This window comes from Alligator sinensis, unplaced genomic scaffold (assembly GCF_000455745.1).
Source record: "Alligator sinensis unplaced genomic scaffold, ASM45574v1 scaffold872_3, whole genome shotgun sequence".
NCBI lineage: Eukaryota > Metazoa > Chordata > Crocodylia > Alligatoridae > Alligator > Alligator sinensis.
The window spans coordinates 1581926-1605444 of NW_005842137.1; the positions used below are offsets into that span (position 1 = coordinate 1581926).

The following is a 23519-nucleotide window of genomic DNA, read 5'->3' on the forward strand; positions in this document are numbered from 1 at the left end:
CCGCCCGCCCGCAGCCTCCCCCGGGCCCCCCCAGCCCTCCGCTCCGCTCCGCTCCGCTCCGCCGGGCGCACGCTCGGGTCCGTGCCAGGCATGGCCAGGGCGAGGCGAAATCCTCTTCCCAGGCTGAAAGTCTCCCAGAGATCATCCCTGAAAAGCAGAGCTCCCCTGCGCTTAGCCTGAGCCCCCAGAGCCGGGTCGGGAAAGGCCATCCACGCGGAGCCATGAGAAATAAGGAAATAAAACGATACCCAAAGAGAGGCGGGCGGGCGGGGAGGGAGGGAAGAAGACATCTGCAAAGGGAGAACTGTTTTTTCTTCCCTTGCAACAAACTCTGCCATCAGGCAAAGTATCTGCTCCCCCCACCCTCCGCAGGTAGACCTTGCAGTTGATCCAGGGGGAGAAAAATAAACCATGAAGCGCTTTTTTCTGAAAATAAGTGGTATAAGATATATACCGCTAATTCCTTTCACTTTTATTTTTCCTGTAGTTTGTTGCTCAGAGTGAATCTGAAACATACTATAAAGAGGGAGTTAAGAGTTCAACCCTGGACTGTCTCCTAAAAAAGTTCATATATTTTTTCACAGCAATTGTTGCTTCTTTTTCCAAAGAAAAAGCTGGCATGAATCAGTGATGATGTCCCTACCGATAAAGCCAACCGCAGTAGAACTTTTGCTGGAAAAAAAACTTCATAGATGAATTTTGGAACGAGCCAATGAACAATTCAGTCATTTTTGGAAGGCTTCCTTTTTAGCTTGACCAGATTAAGGCAACGAGCTAAAGACCTATGCACCTATGTAGACTATCAGTCTTCCCACTTCGCAAGTCACAGCCATGCTACAAAGCCAACTCTTGTGTGTGTCCTAGTGAAAATGTAAACCATTGCTCTCTTCTAATGAACACTATTCAAAATGCTGAGCCCAGGAGAGATGGGCAGAGCACGTACAATATTCACATTGCTGGTGGCTCTTGCATGATGCTCCATTTACTTTAGCTGAAACCAGGCTTTGATCTCAGGCACGGGCTTCATAGGTGCAATATATGTCGTCTGTGTTTCAGGGGTGTATTTGGTTAGCCGTGTTGGTCTGAGACAAAAGGAAATGCAAAACTCCAGAACTCTTGGTTCAGAGATGATACCTTTTATTAGATCGACTAAGAAATCACAATATCTATCTATCTATCTATCTATCTCTTTTTTTGTTGTTACGATTTATTAGACCAACTAAGAAATCACATCATCTCTGAACCAAGAGTTCTGCATTTCATAGATACTGTCCTGAAGAAATGTATGTGGTTTTCCACAACCCTGGGGAGGATGCAGCAGCACGAGTTTCAGCAGAGTCTATCAACAACACGATGTTCCTGGGGTCCCCAGTGGGCTTGTCCCACAAGAGCAAGTGCATGCACAACAAAGCCCAGACTGTTTCATGTGCACTGCTGTTGTTACCTGTACTAGCTAGAAAAAAAAGCTAGCTCCGGTATATGTTGGTACATGCTACGCCTTCGTTCTGCTGTGCAGACTTACCTGCTTGCATGAGTTCTTCGTTGGAAATGGGAGTAGTTGTTGCTTCACATGAGTGCAGCGGGGATAGGTCTGAGATAGAGAGTGATGTGTTCAGAGATTTTGATGACAGGTAAGTGTGTAGGGCAGGAACTTCCATTTATGCTGCAATCACTAAGGAGGCAACTTTACACAAATAGTAATAGAAGCGCTCATCATTATAGTATCGAAGCATATCAACCATTAGCAGAATTTATCTTCCCAGCACTGTTAAATTCCCAGGAAAGTGCTTTCCTTAATTTTTGTGGCTAGAGAACTGAGGGACAAGGGTGAGTGAACTGATCACAGAGGAAGCTTGCAGCTGGCATGGGAACTGCACTAGCATCTCTTGAACTTGCATCTCTGGAGGATTAGACTCATGCCCTGCCCACGTCATGACGTCTCCTAGATGTAGGAGTAGGTACAGCCCCGTTCCCTGGAAATGCTCCACAAAGATCAGTTCTTCCGTGTCTGGGGTGCAAGCATGGTGGCTGTGTTTAGGAGAGGAGCTGAAGCACCCCCCCGCCCAATCCTGTTGGAAAGTGTAGGGCGAAAGGAAGTAGGTAATGTAATATTATCCAAGGATGACTTCTGTTTGGTACACCCGATAAAATCCTATACCACGCTGCCCTGGTAGAAAATGAAAGGGAATCTTAACCATCACCTGTGGTTAGCACTTCAGCTTTATGCCTTAGCGTCAAAGTGGTACTTCCAGGAACACAAAGCTCTTTATACCATCATGTTGGGGAACTGGTTGCAGTTTTGACGCAGAAGGATGAACACCCTGACCTGAGTCATCAACACAACTTCCTGCAATGGGCTTTCCCTCAGCACTGCCTTCAAACTACCAATCAGACTGGAACTTCTTGTAAATGGATAATGCTACTATCTGTGCTTTGCTCCAAATCCATACTCTTGACAGGCAGCCATTGGCTGCACATGTGGAGATGTCTCGGTAGCAAAGCAAAGGTGTGATTGTAGCCTGGGTAGGCATCCATGGGTGTACATATCCAGGATCCATAGTAAGCTGGTGGTCTGGTTGCTAACCCAGGTTGCTTCATGTTTACTACCGCTGTTACGCAGACTAGGAAGATCTATGCTAGCGCTGCTGTGCCTACCTGTGATACGATCACATTGTCATTTTGCTTCGTAAACCTACTCTGCAGGACTGGTTCTTATTTGCTATTTTGATCTCTTTCCCCAGGGTGAAGTGATGGTTGATTCTTCTTCAGGCCCGGTACCAGCAGTTAACATGCCACTGCAGTCGCAGCCCAGATGTGTGACCTCGCTGCAGCCCATCACGGAGGGAGAAATCTTCAAGTTGCCAGGCAGGCTCAGTGAGTAGATGGTGCAACGCTGACAGCCTTGCACATTTTCTTGTACTTAGGTGGTACTTTATACCTCTTCAAAGCATTGTGCATACGCTTCTTCCTTGGATTTCTTGGGTATATTTTTAACAAACCACTTCTTGTCCTTGCCCTGGCAGGACACTGACAGTGCCCTCGTCCCACGGCTTTACCTTGGGCAAGCTGAAGTGTGTTGATGTTTAGGGCGTTATGCCTGGAAGGTGTGCACGAGGGTTGTTTGTGCGATTCTGAGAACATGTTGGACTAACGCTTGCTTAGGATGGTTTAGACAGGAATGATCCTACCTGGAGCAGGACGCTGGAGTAGATGTGACCTCCTGAGGTTGCTTCCAGCCTTACTTTTGTACGATTCTAACAGACAACCACATCTTGGTGCGCACTGTTCAGTGCTGTACTGTAGACCTCTACCACTTGCACTAAAGGAGTAATTCCAGCAACAGATAATAGTACTAGGCTGTTCCCCATTAGCTGACTAGTCCACAGGAGGGGGAACGATCCACGTTATCCTTGCATGCGTTGCACAAACATTAATGGGCTGATTAATTTTCTCAGCACAGCTTAGAAATGGGTCAGTACTGATCGATACCGTATTTTCATTTTACTGATTAGAAAAGCAACTTTCTCAAGGCTACAGAAGGCATCAGTTTAACATCTAAGGTTAATGCGCAGGGGTTTCTGAGTTTGTTTTAGGAGCTCTTTCAATTGAAGCATTTCTTTGCTCGAAGGCTTTTTGGTATCTTGGTTTTGAAGTCACGTCCCAGGAAATTTCTAACTGCATAGAGGAGAAGCAGTCTGCTCCAGCTGATTAGGAGACAGGACTGCTCCTGGCACTAACTAGCAGTTTGCTCCTAGAGCAAAGCGCTTCACTTCTTTTTAGTCAGTAGGTTTGATGGCTACCAATTTAGCCAAGATTGGGGCTTGAATCAGGGCTTTTAGAACAGAATTTATGAACCCGAGCTCTCATCCTGTGTCTGCTGGGCCCAGATGGGAGCACAGATATAGCTATATGATGATGCAAAAGAAGGTGGTGGCACTGCTGCACATGTTAACACAAATATCCATGGGTTAAAAAAACACAACCCTTGGAGTTTATATAGAGACTTTTAAGCCTTAGCTTGTGATAGTATATTAATTAGCCAGAAAAAGGATGATACATTTGACAGCTGGTTCAATTTGTGCATTATTTCATGTTTTACAAGAAAAATAATGTCATTTAATATGGAGTTAATGCTACTGACAGATGCTTTAGATTTTTTTTTAACCCATGCACTGCTGAGAATATATTCTAGACAAGTGCATGTGCCAGTGCTTGTCGCAGGTTGTGACTCAGGACCCCTGGACTCTCATTCTGTTTCTGGGGAAGATTGTGGTCTAGTGGTTGTACTGGGAAACAATGAGTCAGGAGTCACTGGGTTTATTCTTAACTGTGGGAGGGAGTGTAGTCTGGTGATGAGAATCAGGGTCTAGTTAGGGGTCCTCTGCTGTTTTCCCAGATCCGTCTTTGATTTGTCTGTAGCCTTGGACAAATCATTTCACGTCCCCACCTTTACACGTGGCTGATCCCCCTTGCTTGCCTCACAGGAGTGTGAAGATTCAGCGATGGCTGTCTGAGGCTTTGGGATTAGTTAGTGCTGATTATGACTGATGGCTGGGATTTTCAAACGGGTGTAAAAGAATTAGGCATGCAGCTCCCATTGAGACCGGGCACCTCATTTCCTTAGACTGCATGGGCAATCCCAGCCAGAGGTATGAGAACAAGCCACTGGACGATACCACAGACCAGTATTTCTTCTGTTTATTGTCTCATTGCCCTTTGACTCTTTTTAATGATCAGTCTGCTCTTTTAGAAGGGAAATGTGCGTGATGGAGAAGGCTGGTGTCTCCTCTTGTCCCTCTTTATTTCAAAGACTGTTCTCTGCTGGTTTCAGGAATCCAGCCCTCGCTCTGGAGCAAAGATGATGTGATCCATTGGTTAAGATGGGCCGAGAAAGAATATTCCCTCCGGCCAACAGATGAAAGCAAGTTTGAAATGAATGGAAAAGCCCTCTGCATTCTCACCAAGGATGATTTCAGATACAGGGCTCCTAGCTCAGGTTAGAGGAAGCGAAAGAGAGATTTAATAGCCTGGCTCCCCTGTGCTGTGCCGTGTGTCCAGTGGGCTGTGATTCAAGGGGCTCTGTCAGGGATTTGCTGAATGACCCAGGTCAATCACTTCCCCTCCCACCTGTCCTAGTAAGAGTACTGTTTGGCTGATATTATATGACTGCATCTACACTAATGGTTTCTGCCAGCATGACTGTGCGTCTTTCCAAGAGCTGTACCGGCGGAAGTCTGCAAAGTAGACATGGACTAAAAGAGCAAGACAGGTGAGGGCAGAATAATTATCACCTCCCTTATGCATGGAGCCAATGTAGACTCTTTGGAGCAGTGATAACCTCTGGGCCCATGCAATCTAGCATTATTCAGTCTCATTTGGAGCATCCTGATTCTAGAGAAAGACGGATAATAGTATCAGAAAGCATCAAGATCCTGCCACAGGGAGAAGGGGTGATGGTGCTGGGAGCATTCCCATGGCTCCCTTCTCAACTCAGCGTCCATTCAAGCCAGGCAGGATTGTAGAAATCACCAAACTAGATCAGGCACACAGTGCGTTCACTCAGTCTCCTGCCTAGGGCAGCATCCGGCACTACTGCTTCTGGGGGAAGGAGTCAGATTTCTGCAGTGGGGAGTTATGGGATAACCTGCCTGCAGACGGAGGTCTATCCTAACCCCGGTCAACTTAAATGACCAGCTGTCCCAGGTCTTGTGGCCTTGTGTCTCAGCATTCCTTTGAAAAGGCAGCTTTGTCTTCAGTTTGAAGAATTGGTCCCAGATCAGCTCCAGCCTATAATACCACCTCCAAACCAGAGCTGTGTCTGCATTTATTAGCTCTGCCTCCTGGCACAGCTGATTTTCTTGGATACAATGCCACACTAAAACAGCTGTGTGAAGTACAACTATAAGTGGTGCAGATAACTTCTGGTTCTGGAGGTCTACGAAGTGTCTAGGGACATGTTCTGGATTTGCTTCCACAAGGTTGGTTTTTTGGTTTAGTTCACGCCCCAATGCAAGAGGGCTTCCCATCCAATATGCATCTGTATGAGTGTCCACTCCTGTTCTGGATCTCAGCCCACGCTCTATTATACACATAACCATATTTCCCTGCAGTTTCAATCAGGTTCAACAAGCCTCTTCATTTCCAGGGCTAAAGGAATATTGGAAAGTGGACACACACTCTTAGAAACAACCATTGTGTTCCACCCCAGAGGTGGTTGCAATTTCACTGGTGTGATTTGTGCTTGGATTTGTTAAGGGTTTGAAGTTCGTTGGGGTGCAAGGTGCTGGGCATGAAATAAATAGATCAATGGGGGAGATAAGCTGGGATTATGTTGCAGCAAATGGAAAAACCTCCTTCATTTGAAAGGTGTAGCTCCTTTCTTATTGTTCACCTTACAATAGCACCTCATAGCTGGCACCAAAGATGAGCAACATTTTGCTTGGTCCCTGAATCTGCATGTAGTAAGGGGTCAGCTACCAGGTTATCCTCTTCGATTGGGGCTCTTTCACAGAAGTCCTGCTTCTAAACTAGGGTTGGGCAGCAGTTCCCCCATGGTTTGGGATAACACAAACAGGCTGAAGGCCTGTTGTCAGCTTCCCTTGGGTAGTCCATTGAGTGGGTCTCCTCTTTCCTTGGGCTGTGGTGACCGAGAACATGGCCAGACCTCAGTCCAGGGGTGCTCATTTTCTTTCTCCCCGCACAGGTGACGTTTTATACGAATTACTCCAGTACATCAAAATCCAGCGGCGAGCCCTTGTGTGCAGCCCATTGTTTAATTCACCCTTTAGGGATGCAACACACATGGAGATGCACAGCACTGTGGGAGGTATGATGCCCATTTATAAGCATTGAATGGGTGGGTGAGGTTTGGAAACCAACCCAGGAGACGTCTCACTGGCATATTTATGTTTAAGGTGGTCATGCCTCATGTTCTGGGCACCAGACTTAGATACTTGGGGACAGCCTCAGGCTCTCTTCCCTCCCTGGTCTGCACTGCTGATCTGACGCTCCTTTCCCTCTCTCACCCATCCATGTGTCCTCTCCCAGTTAGTAGCTCCTTAATGTCCCTCATTGCTCCTACAGTTTCCTCTGCTGTTCCATCCCAAAGAGTTTCCCTTCCCTGGGAAAACCCAGCGGTCTCGATCCTCTACTCACTCCCACTAGAATCAGTGCAGTTATGCTGGCATCAGTGACAAGAGGATCAAGTGCGTTCATCATCTTCCAACACTGGATATAGCAGGGGTGGGCAAAATGTGGCCCGGGGGCCAGATGCAGCCTGCCAGGCCATTCTATCTGGCCTGCAGGGCCCCTAAAACATTTAGAAAATTAATATTTATCTGCCTCTGGCTGCCTGTCATGCAGCCCTTGATGGCTTGGTAAAACTCAGTAAGTGGCCCTCTGCCTGAAATAATTGCCGCCCCTGGGATATAGGTTTTACCCAATAAACTCATCCTGGTTTGTCTGTTCTCTGTCTGTTGCTTAAACATGGCTAAAAAATGTAGAGGGCCTTTTTTGGAAATAACGTTGCCTTGGGCTTCCTTGCAGGTATGAACTGCAGGTTAGAAGTCTCCCCAGGAAGGGTCTCTTCATTGCTAACGACATGTCCAAGCCACAGAGAACAGCCCAGGTCTCCCAGAAAGGCCTTCTTCAGAGAGGAGCCACTTAATCTCTCTCATCACGGCTCAGAAGTCAGCTGTAGGCCAGAGGTCATCTGTTGTTTTCCTGCTCCCCAACCAGCCCCAGTTGATGGTAAAATTGCAGGTGAGCATGAAGCCCTGTGGTGTGGAAAGCAGCTCTGCCTGAGAAATAAAACTCCTGTGGGGGTGGAGGTAAACATGGGGGTACCGGCTAGAGATGTCAGTGGAAACTTGACATCTGTTCACTGAAAACCTTGGTGAGTCTGGTTCTACATCCACCTTTCAAAGTCTGCCGTGCATGGAGGGCAGCCGTGGGGGACTTTCTTGAAGACTCCACCGTATTTCCCCAACACAGAGATGGGTCCTCTTAGGACTCGTTGCCCCCAAAGCACTGCATTTTCAATAGAAAAGAACTTTTATTTTACACCAAGGAAAGCAACAAGGAAGACCCAAAGTAAGATCTCTGGGAGAGAGCACAATGCATATGTCTATGATATGTAGCATTGCTCTGCAGAGGGAAATGGCAGCTGTCTGAACTTCTGGGGGTCACAGTTGACCCCTGGACCTCTGATTTTGAAAGCATCAGCCTCTACTATGTGAGCTAAAGTCTGGTTCTGCTGGCCATGTTGGCAAGCTCATCAGCCTCTTCCCAGATCAGGACAGAGCACTCTGTTGAGCAGCCGTGGGTTATACACTCCCTTTGGCCAAGCATACATGTTTCAGGCTTCAAAAGTTCAGTGTGGGTGCCTCCGGGCCTTAGTTTCCCCATTGCAAGTTAGGGATATAGATACTGACACCCTTTCTAAAGCACACTGAGATCTACTGATTTAATGATAAGAGGTCGGTATTATTGTTATTAATACACACCGCCTGCTGCTTGGCTCTGGTTTGTGGGGACACTTTCTGACGAAAGCTGAACGCCTTCTTCTGCGTTCCTGTGCAGACTGCAGGTTACTCTGGGACTATGTCTATCAGCTGCTGTCTGACAGCCGGTACGAACCATACATCAAATGGGAAGATAAGGAAGCCAAGGTCTTTCGGGTTGTCGATCCTAATGGACTTGCCAAGCTCTGGGGGAACCATAAGGTATGTTTGTGTCAGTATGGCTCCGTCATCCCTTAACTCGTGGGAGCCCACGTTCTTAACTCAATGCTGTCTTTATGGTGTATTCTGTGACCAGCTTTGAACTGAAATAAATGGGTGTTGAAGGGATTCAGCCCCTGGTGAAATCAGTCCGTAAATTCTTCCTTACTAAAAGGAAGGCTGAGAGGATTCGGAAAGTATGCCTATATTAAAGAGAGCCCCAAAATAACGGGGCCAGTGCAGACTTTGCAGCAGTACCAAATAGAAACTACTGCACTTTAACCTCTCTAGGCCAGGGATTGTCTTTTTCTCCTGTGTTCACAGTCCCAGGCTTGGTCTGTGGCTAGGGCTCCCAGGTACTAGAATGATGATGATGATGATGAAGAACAGTGCTAAGTCTACCCATGTCTTGGTGGACTGTAAAGCTTTCCTTAAAAACTGTCCCACAAAAATTGTTTCTCAAGCTCTGAGCATTCACAAGGACTTGTTAACTGCATGTGCCTCCACGTTTTTGATGCAAGTTGGGTTATGTTATGTTGTACATCATCCTTCTCTTTGGTTTAACTGGTAAGCCTGGCTTCTGACTGGCTGGTTTCATTGGCACTCTCCTGTTCAGGACACCCAGTATCTCTGCATGATACTGTTTAAAGGTTCACGTCATAGCTCAAGACCAACTTGACTAAGCATGCTTTAAGAAGGCCTTTGTCTTTTATCTTCGCAGAACCGCATGAACATGACATACGAAAAAATGTCGAGAGCCTTAAGGCATTATTACAAACTCAACATCATCAAAAAGGAACCAGGCCAAAAGCTGTTATTTAGGTGAGAGAGCTCAGGTGGCACAAATGACCTCACAAGGAGATTTGGCCAGGACAGAGGAAAGTTAGTATCAGCTTCCAGACGTTCTGCACCTTGTCTTGAGCTTCATCTCATTGCTTCTGAAGCCTCCTCAGATGTGCAGAATAAAATGATGGTCTTGGTTATACTGTCTTGTATCTGAATTAGCTCTGCTGGAGTAGATGGAATTGGGCTGGATTTATACTGTTGCAGCTGAGATCCAGTAGTGTAAGTAGGGGTGGGCAAACGAGGACTTAGAGGGGACACAGGCTGATGGCTGTTGCTGCCATTGAACTTAGGGTACAAAAACAGAGGCTTAGACTGATCTCTACTGAGATCAGAACCCGGTTCGCAGGCCTGACTTCAGGTCTTATGCCCATCTGAATCCCAGTGAAGTCCAATGCATGTATCTGAAAGCAGAAGTCAGTAGTCAGAATGGGGTTGGGTTTTGCGAAGCCAACATGATGGCAGTTGTTTTATTGATCTGTTTTCCTGCAAAGACAAAACCTGGGCTGGGTTCAATTGAGGGTGTGTTTTGCACAAATTGCACAAGCCTCCAGGTTTGGATAAGTGGTTCAGGTTTTGATCCCTATGGAGCCCAATCCCACGGGCTCAGCCCTGCAAAGAGCTACCAGCCCTTTGAAACAACAAAAGCAATGCGCCCCATGCAGATACAAGCAAGGTGTAAAGCAGGGGTGAGCAATTATTTCGGGCGGAGGGTTGCATACTGAGTTTTGGCAAGCCATCGAGGGCTGCGTGACAGGCATCTGGGGGCAGATAAATAGTAATTTTCTAAATATTTTAGGGGCCCCGCGGGTTGGACAGAATGGCCTGGCGGGGGACATCTGGCCCGCGGGCCGCATTTTGCCCACCTGTGGTGAAAAGGGTTGAGTATCTTCTGGGAGGAGCTCAACTTTGTACAGCTTCTTCCAAAACCCACTGAAATCAATGGAAAGACTGCATTGGGCGTTGGGACAGGTCCCTACCTGGCCTCACTCATTCTGAGGCACCTTCTTTTTTTTTTTTAATTCCAGATTTTTGAAAACACCTGGGGAGATAATACACGAGAAATCCAGCAAGCTGGAACAGCTGGAAAGCGAGGAACAGGAGGGACTGGATTTCAAGGAGGATGCGGTGGAGGTATCGCCCTAAGGACTCTATTGCACTGTGTCTACAATGTGGAAACACGCAGCATCAGAGAGATGCTGTGAGTCACTGTGAAGAACCTGGGATGTCCTGCTGTCTCAGGAAGAAGAGACTGCCTTTCTCTCACTGGGTTGCAGTTAAAGGCTTCAAACATTTTCTATTCAAAGACTAAAACGTGGAAGTTTGGCAGCAAGAGTTTATTCACAGAAACTTGTGCAGGCCGTTGAGACTGAGATGAATCTGTGGGCTGGCTTTTTGCTTGCTAACGTTTTCCCACGGGTTATTTTGTGTATTTGTCTGTTTTTTAAAACGATCACATTTGGTACTTTATGGCCGAGGCTCTGTTGTTGAGTTTCAAGATGGCTGGTGACCGTGACCCTAATTCAGGACAGCACGGCTCTTAAGCATCTGCTTAACTCTACTCTTTGCTTAACTTGAAGCGTAACTCTTCTGTACCTTGCTAAATCAGTCACAGCTTATGTGAAGATTTTTGTGTGGTTTCAGGGCAGAGGGGTTCTTTTAGCTGAATATTTCCAATTAATTTCACTGTGTATAGAGCAATAATAATACTGGTTATGCTTAGCGGACTATGAAGGCATGTGACAAAAACAAAATACCAAAGTGAGTTGTGATAGAAATAGTGAAAGACTCCAGGTCTTCCAGTTATTTACACAGGGGATAACAAGACGAGTCCCCTGCCTCGCAAGACCAAATGATTGATTAACGTCCCCAGCTGATGTAAACTCTGCTCAGGTCAATTAAGCTATACTGACTCATACCAGCAGAGGCTCTGGCCAGAAGAAACCTTCCTCTTGGGGTTTGAGTACCAAGATACAACATTCCCAAAGGGCTGAATTCACACTAAATGACCAGTGGAAATAACCGGCCTTATTCTCCTTTCATGCAATTCAGCCCCGTGCAGAGGATTGAAAGCTTAGTGGGTGCATATGCTGGCTCTCTTCCACTGCTGTAAATTGTGGATAGCTGAGGTTTCACCGAAGCAAGTGAGGGAAGAGTCAGGTTCATTAACCACAGGGGATTCAGAGCTGAGTGATCCGACTCCATTGTCCAAGGTAAGCGAAATGCAACTAAACTACACAGCAGCAGAGGTCAGTTTAGGTTTTTGCAAGTTCATTTTTTCGTTAAATAATCTCAGGCGTTGTTCAGAAAATAATCTAGCAAATGCACGTGCGGGTTTTAAAATCTGACAATATCCCATTTTTGCCTAACAACATTTTCAGATCCCCTGCAGTAGTTCTGACTTGCTATGAAGCAGTTTCTAAGGTGTCACCCTGCCCTGCCTTCTTCCAGCTTACTCATCCTGCTTGCTTCAAGGTCATTAGGATTTCAGTGGGAACAAGATTATGCCTAAATAACATATTCTAGAGGCTATTCTCATTTTAGGAGAGGAAACCTTGTCTACTAGTTAAAGCAAAGAAGTGCAAAGTCAGGAGGTGTGCGTGCACAATTGCTCTACTGTGAGGGAGATGGATTACAACCACTGTGTGGCTTCATGTATAACCCACCACAGAGCCTGCCTGTTCTTTAGTATTGCCCCTCTAGTCTTTGCTAGTGTGTGTGGAGGACCAGGACTGTATGACCACTCCCCAATTGCCAGTTCTGTGCCTTTGAGCAAGTCACTACCACTGAGCCTCAGCTTTTTCACGTGTGAATTGGACACAGTGGGCGCGTCTACATGTTCATTAATGTGAAGTAACTACTGCGCATTAAATTTAGTACTTGCAAAAGGAAATACAAAAATGTGCAGTAGGCTGTCCTACTCGCATTAGTGCAATTGCATGCTTTTTTGTGACGGTTAATGCACAGTAGACTAATACTACTGCACATAGCCTAATAGCATGGTTTTTGCCTGATGCCGTAATGCTTAGTTAATCAGCCTACTGCGTATTAAGCGTCTCTTGTAGACACACCCAGAACCATCTTTCTACAGGGGTATAATGAAGGTCCTGCAAACATTAGGCCTAAGAATAGCTATGCCTATAAGCCAGTGATTCTCATCCAGGGTTTGGCAATACCTTGGGTTGCACTGGGATCCTTTCAAGGGTGAAATGTTAGCACTGTTAGGTGTGCAAACATGTTTCACAAGACAAACCCAGGGATTTCAAATAGGAATACATGGTGTTCAGTGATCGTAAGGCCGGAAGGGACCTTGGAAGATCATCGGGTCCAGCCCCCTGCACCAAGCAGGAAAACATGTTAATGTTAAAAACGTCCTGACCTGTTGTGGTCTTTCTGAGTTCTTTGCACCAGAAAAGTTAGTTTCTTTAGTATTTATTTCTGTAATCAAAAATGGAGTGAAAACTAAGCTGGCACTTTTCAAGGGGCACCCTGAATTTACTGAGGAGCGCCTTGAGTCTAACAACATTGAGGACCACTGCTATAAATGCTCCCAGTTACTTCAAAGTGCCAGCAAGCTATTTTGGTTGATTTAGCTGAGGATCCGACCCATTGCTTGGAAAGTTATTTGTGTGCATAAATGCTCTCAGGATTGGGGCCTACCCCATTAGCAGTCAAATGCATGCATGCTCAAATTTCCAGTGCTAAATTTAGGCACACTTACCACCAAAGACTGTCCTTCTTATAGCTCCAAAGTGTTCAGAGACTCTCTATATTGAAAAGCCCTAGAAAAACTGCAAAACTATTTTGTCAACCTCTGCAAGAAACCACAAAGCTTCCAAGAATGAGGAATAAGCATTCACAGGGTGCATCTGTTTATAAGCCTGGACCATAATAACCACACACCACCAAGAAGGGGAGGGTGTTTTTTTAACCACTGGAAGTCTACAGATTTTACTATGATCATTTAACTATTTTTTTTTTAATAAGGTGATTGAAAATGCCTTACAAATTAGCGCACAGTACACGTTAAGCTGATGAAATATCCCAATGGGAGAGCTTTCATGAGCTCTGTGAATCATTGTGATCCTTTGCATAATGCTGCCCGGGTCCCAAAGGTATTTTTGAGGCTGTTTCTTCAAGGGGTGCAAGGCAGAACGGGAGATGACTTGTGAATTTCAGTTTGTGTTTTTTCTTTGGATAAAAAAAATAAAATAAAAAAAAAAATGAAATCATGGAGGTGTTTTTGGCATACACTTTATATATATTCTCTGTATATATATCTGTTGTGCAAGGTGCCTAAATACAATATCTTGGCTTTGGCATAGGCCCTTTGGAGCTGTTCAGAACTGGTAGGCTTAGACCAATGATTCTCAACCAGGGTGCTGAGGTACCCTGGGGTGTCACAAGATCCTTTGAAGGGTGCCACGAGGTATGAGGAGATAAGTAACTGAGAGAGGAGATGAGCAGATAAGCCACGCTCAGGCTCGTCCCAGCTGGATGATCCCTCACTCCTTAACCAGGCCCTGTGTAAGAAGGTAACATATAAATTAGTTTTTGAAACTGGGTGTCACTCAGTTCACAAGGGGGGCTCAAGTCTGATGAGGGGCACCTCGAGTCAAGTGAAGGGTGCTTCACGTCCAAAAGGTTGAGAAGCACTGGCTCAGACTCCACCAATTGTCCCGGTGTTGGCAGTCCTAGGTCCTCAGACACTGTGATGGAAACTAGTGCAACAGCAGAGATAGAGGAGCAAAATTCAAGCACCCACAGCCTGTACTCGGCCAAAGCAGGGCAGAATTTCTCTGCTAGATAACAGCCCAGCTCCAGAGCTGCTGCAATGCCTGCACCTCCACTGAGACCAATTTACATCAGGTAAGGATCTGTCCCAGCGGGGGTAATTCCTCCTTGCTCTCACGGGTGGGATGTCAGTAGAGTTGTCTTGGGGTCAAAATGGTGTAAGTTCACCTCTGAAATCAAGCCCAAGCTCTTCAAGAAAATAAAGCTACAGCTGCAGTTGAATTTCCCCTTGTGTTCTCAGAAGTTGTCCCTTAGCCTGGCTTTACCCCCTGCTCGGAGGCATTTGGGGATGGAGAGTTGATGAAGCTGAAGCTTAAGGGGTCAGTGGTGGTTAACACAACCCCTCAATGATAACCCTGAGAGCTTAACTTGCAGCATAGTAAAATAAACATTGGACCCAGTTTTCTCAGCTCTCTCGAGTGAGACAGGACCTGACATGTTCTCCATAAACACTGATCCGGGAGTTTCACTTCCAGAAAATTAACTGTGTGTGAACACCCTGGCTAAAGCCTTCTGTTAACAAAAGAAGGAAATGAAAAGGCTGAAGTGTCCCTGGAGTATATTCACACCACTCCAGACACTGGTTATTTGGGCTGAGAATCACACTTGAAACCTTTTGCAGCAGAGGAAAGAGATGGATCTTAGAGTCGCAGGGAAATTTGGATCTAGCTCTTGGCAGCCTGGACTAGGAATTCAGTTCACATTGCTGGGCTGGCTCAGCACAGGGCCGGGATGCCCAGGCTTTGGGGCAAACGGTGCCTTAGAAAAGAAGAAGGGGGAAGGTTTTTGTTCTTTAGAGTTGAAATCTACCCATTTGCAGAGGGTTAATACCAGGCCAATGCAGTGCTTAAATGCAATTTTGAAGGCTCTAATGGGATTTAATAAAACCCTACATGCCATTAGAGGGGTATCACCCTTAGCTCCGGGACCTGTCCCAAGTTCCCTAATCTAGCGTATTAATGGTAACGGAAAAGAAAAACTGTTTGCATACCCTGCCTGTAATTTCAAGGAGATGCATCAATCCTTGCTTCACTTCTTAAAGAAAATCATATATTGTGCCAGGCACCTGCTGCAGCTCACTCTGGATGTAGGGGGCATTTTGGAAGCATGTTTCATTAAGCACTTGAGGATCTTCTGTGATGGTAGGTACATAGGTGCTGATGACTCTTCTGCAGACCCAGGTCTAGGTTTAATGGCTTTCAGTTTCTATAGGGATTTTCCTTAGATAGAGATCTCCCTTCTTGGCGTGCATAGCTGTTGGCTGACATTGGCCGCATCATTAAGGAGCTTTTTCTCCATCTTTAGCTACTTCTGCTTTGTGTGAAATGACTTGCGGTCTGGTGCATGATCACTACTGTTGTTTTATTTACAAATAAAAGACATTTAAATAATACAGAACATTCATGAATGTATTAGACCCTTATTAAATGCTCCTTATTCCTTTTGAGATGGCACACCAGCTGGGCCAGATGTTGGTATGGGAAATGTATGTCTGGGTCAAAGGCAGAGAGGCAAGTAACAGGCATCCCAAAGGAGCTGGTGCTGAGGTGATAGGGGTGCCATAGGTCGTTCTACTGAAGTCTACGATTACACCGATTTACCCCAGCAGAGGACTGGGCCCCTGAGATGGCAGTCTAGGGATATGGGAACACTTAGACTGATTTAAATGCAGTTTAAACCTGAAGTGGGTAGACATTCGAGCCTGTTAAGCTGGTTTAAAGCTACCTGGAATGGTTCAAAAGTGTACCCAGAACATCAAATGCTATTTTGAACTGGCTCCCCACAAACTGATTCAATGTCATAAGTGGACATTAAGCATGCCGTGACATAGGTCTAGTTGGTCCTTCAGACATTGCACTGCATTGCTCCTCCCCTATCCACCCCTTACTGCAGCAGCTGGCTGGTTTTGAATGCAGCTGGTATTCTCTTGCCCCCCTTTTCTCCCTTGTATTGGTATTTGTTCTCATCCCTTGTTCTGCTTGCTCAGTAAAAGTTATCTAGCAGCCAGCTGTGTCCTTGCTCCTCTCTCTGCCTCTCTCATTATGCCTATCCCAGACACTGGATCCAAGCACTCCCACCTCACTCCCTACTCCAGCCACCCAAAATCAGGTGAGTGCACTGCAGATTTTGGTTAACTGCAGGCTACTGAAGTTTACTGAATTCATGTTCAGGGAAGACGGGAAAGTAAAGAAGGCCAAAGCAGAGGTGTAAGCACTCTCCCTTCCCATAGCTACTGTGAGGAAAGCCAGTCTGGAGGGTTGCTCCTGCCCCTTGGTGTTGAAGCCGCTTTTTACACCCAGTCCGTGACGTTTGGAAACAGTTTGTTAAGTGTGGCGCACGTGGGATAAGCATGCTAACACTGGTTCAATTGAGGCAGTGTTAGCAACACTGCAGTATTTTCACCAACTTCTTTTCGTACAGAGGAACCTCCAGAACTGATGTCTGGGTTGGGGGAGGCTTGTTGATGTGCATTTTGCACCCTCAATATATTAAGGGAGTGCTTTGAGCTATCAGTGCCCGCCTTTCACTCACCTGGAACTCATTGTAGGAATAAATACCTCCACCCCTGCTCTCCCTGATATAAGCAAGCAGTGAGCCATCTGGAAAAGGTAAAGAGCCCCCTTGCACTCCTGGGTGGAAGGTAAAGGAGTTAGATCAGGGATCATCTCGCCTTAACTGGGACACTCAGATCAGCAGCTCCCTTGGCATGAGTCCCCAGCCGCGAATCCTGCACTTCCAGCGTGTTTACTTGTAGCAGGCATCAACATCACATGAGATGGCAGCTGACTTGTTTATCCGTCCTTTGCTCACCATGACGAAGGATCACATCTGACTATGGGTTGGATTGGGGGATTTCCTCGTCCATTTGGGAAGCTGCCAAAGGCATTCTTTCCTCCTTACACTGAGCAGTTTCAAGATCTGATCTGCCTTGTTGTTTGGCTTGTTTTTTATTTTTCTTCCAATAAGTGACAAGGAAAGAGTCCTTCAGAGGTGAGTGAACTCCCACTGGTTCAACTGCCAGGACCGAGGCAGCATCCTGGTCGATGTGGATGACATGCATTGATGCTGCCCTTTCCAGAGACGAATGCTTGTTCTGTTGGCTCCTGCGGTGCATATCCATTCATTGCTCTTTTATGGCCTGCGTGCCAAGATTAATAATACTTGGTTTGCTTCCCGTCATATATCAGATAAGTGAGCATTTATAGGAAGTGTCAGCTCAGGTTCGTGTGCAGGCCATTCAACCTGGCTCCCAGCAAAGTCAGTGAACAGGCCGGGAGTGGAGAGACCATAAACTGGCAGCTTGCTTGGAAGTCAAGCTTATTCCCCTTTATGAAACGAAAACTAATTGCTAGTTGCTGTTGAGGTGGGTGATGCAGAAGTGTATGAAAGGCAGTGATTGCAACTGTATTTTGTGTCTGGAATGGGTACTTTAGACTGGAATTGGTTTTTCAGGAGTTTATTCTGGGTGGGATTTAAAAGGAAAAAACCCCCAATAACTAAGCCCCTTTAAATATTTTGATCAAACCTTGAAATATCACAAGTCAAATTTCTGTGCCGGTGTTTCAACAGCTGCAGGAGGGGTGCCTAATGCATCTGTTCTGCTCTCTGGGCCTGGCTTTCTGGCTCTATTTCTACATCTGCCATAATGGACTGTGTTTAGAAGCTCTTGGCACAGGCCTCTTCACTACAGGGGCATGTTTGGATTGAGAACTCAGCACACAGAACTCAGCATTAAGCAATGGGAGCTTAATGCACCAAGTACACCCCTGAAAAATGGGAGCTTAATGCATCTCACCTCAACTAAAACTCTGCTCTGGTGCTACTTTGAGTTGAATTTATTTTAGCTTGTGATATTTGCTAAAAAAAAAAAAGGTCCAAGTTTTCTGTGGAAACCCCCTATTTTCTGTTCAGCTGCACTCTACACACCATTTCCCAATCCTCCGAGCTAGTCAGCCCCCACTACAACATGCCCTTGTGCTGCCCGGCATTTATAGGACCTGGTCATGCTATTCCTCAGTGATGTAGAGCGCATGCTGGATGGCAGGGTTATCTGCGAAGTTCTTCTCGGCACTGGAGGGTGACATACAGACAACGCTGGACAGTTTCCAATCAATATTAGATACTGATTCATCAATATGTGCTAAAAATACATAAAGGGGAATGGATTGTACTTTCCCTTGAGGAGCAGCCAGGGGACAGAAAAGCATAATCTGGGAGGTTAACAGTAACAGAGCTAAGGAAACTAGTCCCACTTTGCTGGACTCTGCTGAAAGCTGGATTCAGGAGAAGACCCAGAAAAACAGCCTTAGACAAACTAACTTGGGTAATGAAAGAAGTATAGCTGCCTCAGCATGACATATTACCATACAGCCAGCTTCTCAGCAGGGCTAGCTGAGCTAATACAGCTATAGTGCTTCTGGCACCCAGGCTAGCTTGGGGATCCCTGCATTATGCTAGGATCATAGGAAAGGAGGGCTGGAAGGGATCTCATAAAGTCATCTAATCCAGTCCCTTGCTCAAGGCAGGAGTATCCCTGACCAAACCATCTTGGCCAGGTGTTTGTCTAACCTGCGCTTGAAAATTTCCAGCCATGGAGATTCCACAGCTTGCTAGGTAGCCCACTGCAATGCTTAGCTGGCGTCATAGTCAAAACCTTCTTCCCAGTCATTGATCTAAATGTCCTCTGCTGCACTTTAAGGCCATTGATCCTAGTCCTGTTTCCTACAGCCACAGAAAAAAATCTATCTCCATCCTCTTTATAACTGCCCTTCAGGTATTTGAAGACTGTCATGCCATATAGACATACCTTAAGAGCTAAATCCTATTTCACCATCACATTTCCAAATGGTACTTGCATAGTCACATAACAGCAATTTTTGGCACGTATGCATAGTTTGGAAATAAAAGGTGGGGTGGGCGGGTAGTGGAGGGGGAAGCCCCTTCCTGGGCCAGTGCTGTAACCATTAGGCCATTGGGTTAAAAGGTGGGAGGGCCCCTTTCTTCCTTTAGCAACAAACACCTGGTACTTGTGGTTTTCCTGTACGTGGCTTCATATGCCTTCGGGGATTGGACTAGATGACCTCTGGAGGTCCCTTCCAGCCCTACTTCTTTATGACTTTATACAAGTTTCCACATAATTCTGTTTTTGATTGTCTCCTGATGCTTTTGGGGAGGGGGGACAGTGTGCATTTCTTTGCAGATAGCACAGACAGCGGGAGCAGAGGAGAGCTGCTCTCCCCCATGCAGGCTCTAGCAGAAAGCAGGACTTTCTGGAGCAGCAGCACCAGCCATTGGTATTGTGCTGCCAGTGTGAAGGAGAGCTGATGTCTTGTTAATCCTGTGTGCTCCGGCTGAACTTCACTGGAGGCCCAAGGTTTAAGCTGGTGAGTTGTACTTGAGAGTGTCTTTGATTCAATTGATGTCTTAGTTCATTGGTCCCTGCCTTCGACAATTCAATTATTGATACCCTGTTCTGCTGTTAACCTCATTCATATGTTGCCTCTTCTGTAAATAATAAGTCATGTAAATAGTTGGACTGTATGCCCTCCAGTGTGTGGGGGGAACCAGGAGAAAGCACCCATGGAGAGGTGGCCCCAGCCTTAGGGGCCGGGAGGTTGACCGAGCTATTTGACACCCCAGGACCCTGAATCTGGACGTGGCTGCTGGTAGCACTGTGGCTAGGGTCACACTAGTGATCTCCTTCATGAACCTTTTGAGGATGAAAAATGCTGTATAAGAGGCCTTTTGTTTGATCAGAACTGGACCTTGCCAGCAACTGATATAAAAGGAGCCACTTGGAGCACACAACTGGAAGTTTTGTTGGTGCTACAAAATGGAAGAGTTAGGTTACGTATGCTGGAGTGGCACATACAATACCTGTCCTCTATTTAAGTACAGACAGCTGTCTCCTGTAACAGTGCCAAACACCTCCGGATGACTGCTCAATACCCTTTCTTCTCACCCCATCACCTTAGTTACACTGCTGAGGTCCAGAGCCAGCTCTGGGATCTACTGGGATGTCTTTAGCTTTCTCCTGTGAATGTGTCACAATGCCTAGTTCCATAATATCGGGTGCAGAGATACAATCAGAATCTAATATTTCAAATGAAGGCCCCTGGCTGATCCCTTAATAAGCCTGTGATTCAATATGTGGTATTAAATGATGGTGATTATTAAAATATATTTTTTCAGAGATGTAATGACTATATAGACACTGATATATTATCTTTATTAATCGTGTTTATTATAGCAAGGTCTTGTCTATTATACATTTTTACTTGATTGTTTTTATAATGTGCTTGGAAATGCATTTCTCTGAAAGGTGTTATATAAAGCCTACCATTATTATGAATGCTCATTAAGTAGGCTTTTTTGCATAATCAACTCATATTTAAATACTCTAAATAATAATGTCATTAAGGACCCTTCCCTACATTCTTGATGTTCCATGACTAGGTTCTGGATAAAAATGGTGGAAATGTTTCTTGCTTTTTGCTATTCTCTTTTCCCAGTTTAGCTGGGGCAAGAATTGATCTGTTTGCTTTGCTCAGCTGTGTGTGAAGTCCCCCCTATTGGAGGGGCTGGCTTCTTATCTGCATCTCTACCATACTGGGTCACTTTGAGCACATGTGCTCACGTCTTAACAAATGTCTTAGCTAATTATCCACCTGCTCTTGTTTCTCTGTGTAATACCAGGAAGGGGGCGGGGGCGGTGATTCATGAGCATTTAGTTTTAGGATATAATTGAGTAACAGAAGCAAGTCCTAAGGGGGCATATCTACACACATGCTTTAATAGTCTATTCGACTGCGCATTAGAGGTACTAAATTTAATGTGCAGTAGCAAAAGTGCATTAAGGAACATGTAGGCGTGCCCAGTGAGACATAAATGACTCTTAGAAGACAAGAACATAGGAGGCACTGTAATAGTTCATCAGACCAAGGACCCATCTAATCCAATGTCCTTTCTCTAACTGCGGTCGATACCAGCATCAGAGGAAGATGATGCACGAGCTATTCTGTCCTAGAAATGGTTAAATCCTGTTTTCACTGCACAAGGCTAAATGGCATGTATGCGGCCATGTCACTTTGTTCTGGGCCATTTAGGCAGATAAAGTGAAATAGGATTTAGCCTTGAATGTTTGGCTTGCGCCCTGTAGCCAGATGGTTCATATTGTTCATAATGTTTTATCCAGTCCACTGTAAGTGCTGATGTTTTCATTGCTCACATGAATCCTTTTTTGCATTCCGCTGAGCACTTGTGGCTGGGACTGCCTCCAACCAGAGGAAACTGTTTAGGGAGTGAAAGTAACTGCAGGATCTCTGCTGCCCCCCAAAGCCTGGATCCTAATTCCCTGAATGCAAAGAGCAACTCATTTGCATCCCTTGGCAAATAGCCTGGTTGTGGGCATTAGAGAGGAGTTTCCCACATCTGCCAATAGGTGACTCAATGAGATCTGGGTAGAAAAATAAGTGCAGAAAATACACAAGTGTGAAAAGCAGGTATGGCTAAGTATAGTTGAACCCTGATGCTGCCGTAAACAATGCATCAGAGTTCCCTGCACCCGGGGCTGGGTTTTTCCTGGTGGCAGCTCTAGCAGATTAGATTGCAGGATTGTGACCAAATTTAAATTTTGGTACAACTACCTTGAAACCAGGAGACCAGGTGATGGTGTTAATACTGCTTAAGAATGAATGCATTTACCAATATCCTGAGAACCTGTTACCTCCATATTGAGCTCCTGCTAAAAAATGTAGCCTCTTATTTAAGTGCCTGATACAATGCCTACTATAATCCGTGGAAACCTATCCAAACAACACATGCTGGAATGTGCTAATTGTTGCCATTACCAGTATCTTTTGAACCATGGGCTACTGGTGCTTTTTGAGTCAGGGGTCCCCCTGTGGCCGATGGCACTTGCCAAAAAGCAGCCGTGCTGCTTATGGAAGTCCCACGGCCACTTTTGCTGGTGGCCCCACTCCCCAACCAGTGCTCGCAGGGTGGGCACCGGCACTCCCGCCTGCTCGTCGCCTAAACAGGGAGCGAGGCCTGACAGGGGGTGTACCAGTGCTCTCAGTGGGCGCATGTGCACCCCCTACACATTGCCAGTGCTTTGCACCCAGAAGATCACAGAATCACAGACCCTGGTGAAATGTTGGGTATTCTAACCACTAACTACTTTCTTTCAGTCTAAATGGAAGGATGTATTCAAGTTTCCCATTATGCAGTGAGAGCTGGAAACAGTAGGAAACCATGCAGCACGAGCTGCATCAGCCCAGCAGTGCCGGGCAGGGGAGGCCACACTGGAGGCAGGTCTGTGCTGACCCTGGCTCCTGCCTGTCGTTCCTGGGATTTTGCCATTCCTCCAGCACAAAAAGGGGATGAGGTCAAGCTGGGCTCTGTGTTCCCAACCCCGGTCACTGCCCGCATGTGCCCTGACCCCACAGGGCAGTGATGTGATCAGGGAGGGGCTGAGGATCCGGCCCCAGGGGCCCCTGTTTGACCAGGGCTGTCCCTGTGCCTGGTCCACACGGGGAACGACGGAGAACGCGGCCAAAGAGTTCAGGGTCCAAGGTCATCTCGGGCTGGGAAGACCCCCGGGCCAGGCCAGAGCAAAGGCACCCACAGCCCCAGCACTCAGCACCTTGCCCGTGGGGGGCGGGGGGAGACCCCTGGTTGCCGTGGCCACACAATGCTCCTGCCCAGTGACATCACAATCCCCAGCTTCCCCGTCAGTTACCGGCTCCTGCCAGTGCTCTCGTGACCCCCCCAGAGCCAGTTGCCCCTCGTCCTCGCTCCTCGTCCTCGTCTTTCCTGTTCCCCAGATTTGGCTGTTCACTGCTCGTTAGTTCACTAGATCGTAAGTGTGTTAGTTTAGACTGTTAGTTTAGTTCATTAGTTTGTTAGTTTAGTATATTAGTTTAGTTCGATAGTTTAGTTCATAAGTTTAGTTTGCTAGTTAGTTACCTAATTAATTAGTTAGTTTCTTAGATAGTTTGTTGATTAGTTAGTTTCTTAGGTAGTGTATCAATTAGTTAGTTCGTTAGTAGTTTAGGTAGCAGTAGGGTAGGTAGTAGTTGGGAGGAGTTGGAGCAGCGGGAGCGTGCGCTGGCTGGAGCCGTGAGTGCCCTTTCTCGCTCAGCCGTGGGGGCAGCGCTGGGG

At 46.3% G+C, this 23519-nt stretch overlaps 1 protein-coding gene and 1 long non-coding RNA gene across 5 annotated transcripts in view; both read left to right on the forward strand.

Annotated features, from left to right (window-relative positions):
• The first annotated feature begins 622 nt into the window (after window positions 1–622).
• On the forward strand, window positions 623–15740 carry ETV7 (ETS variant 7). 4 transcript variants are annotated; one of them, XM_006025272.3, is made up of 8 exons: window positions 630–871; window positions 2742–2874; window positions 4832–4996; window positions 6704–6826; window positions 7546–7761; window positions 8581–8723; window positions 9442–9542; window positions 10592–10725. In XM_006025272.3, the coding sequence occupies exons 1-8, from the start codon at window positions 785–787 to the stop codon at window positions 10707–10709; spliced, it is 1086 nt and encodes a 361-aa protein (XP_006025334.2). In that variant the 5' UTR covers window positions 630–784; the 3' UTR covers window positions 10710–10725. The 4 variants fall into 4 exon arrangements, with proteins under 4 accessions (XP_025061855.1, XP_014376136.2, XP_006025334.2 ...); XM_025206068.1 differs by having other exon boundaries at window positions 637–871; window positions 4811–4996; window positions 10592–15740; XM_025206070.1 differs by lacking the exon at window positions 7546–7761 and having other exon boundaries at window positions 623–871; window positions 4811–4996.
• Window positions 15741–19348: 3608 nt separating this feature from the next.
• The window catches only part of LOC112550538, a 5366-nt gene continuing 1195 nt past the window's right edge, over window positions 19349–23519 (forward strand). The window contains exons 1-2 of the long non-coding RNA XR_003094434.1: window positions 19349–19741; window positions 22547–22670. This is a non-coding gene — a long non-coding RNA (uncharacterized LOC112550538). The remainder of the gene's footprint in view (window positions 19742–22546; window positions 22671–23519) is intronic.

Bases quoted from the DNA above. Each gene is read 5' to 3' on its own strand.
- ETV7 (XM_025206068.1), top strand. From the start codon at position 785: ATGCACCTATGTAGACTATCAGTCTTCCCACTTCGCAAGTCACAGCCA. The intron at 2,875-4,810 runs GTGAGTAGATGG...TTTATTTCAAAG, and splicing joins CAAGTTGCCAGGCAGGCTCA to ACTGTTCTCTGCTGGTTTCA. The intron at 8,724-9,441 runs GTATGTTTGTGT...TTATCTTCGCAG, and splicing joins AGCTCTGGGGGAACCATAAG to AACCGCATGAACATGACATA.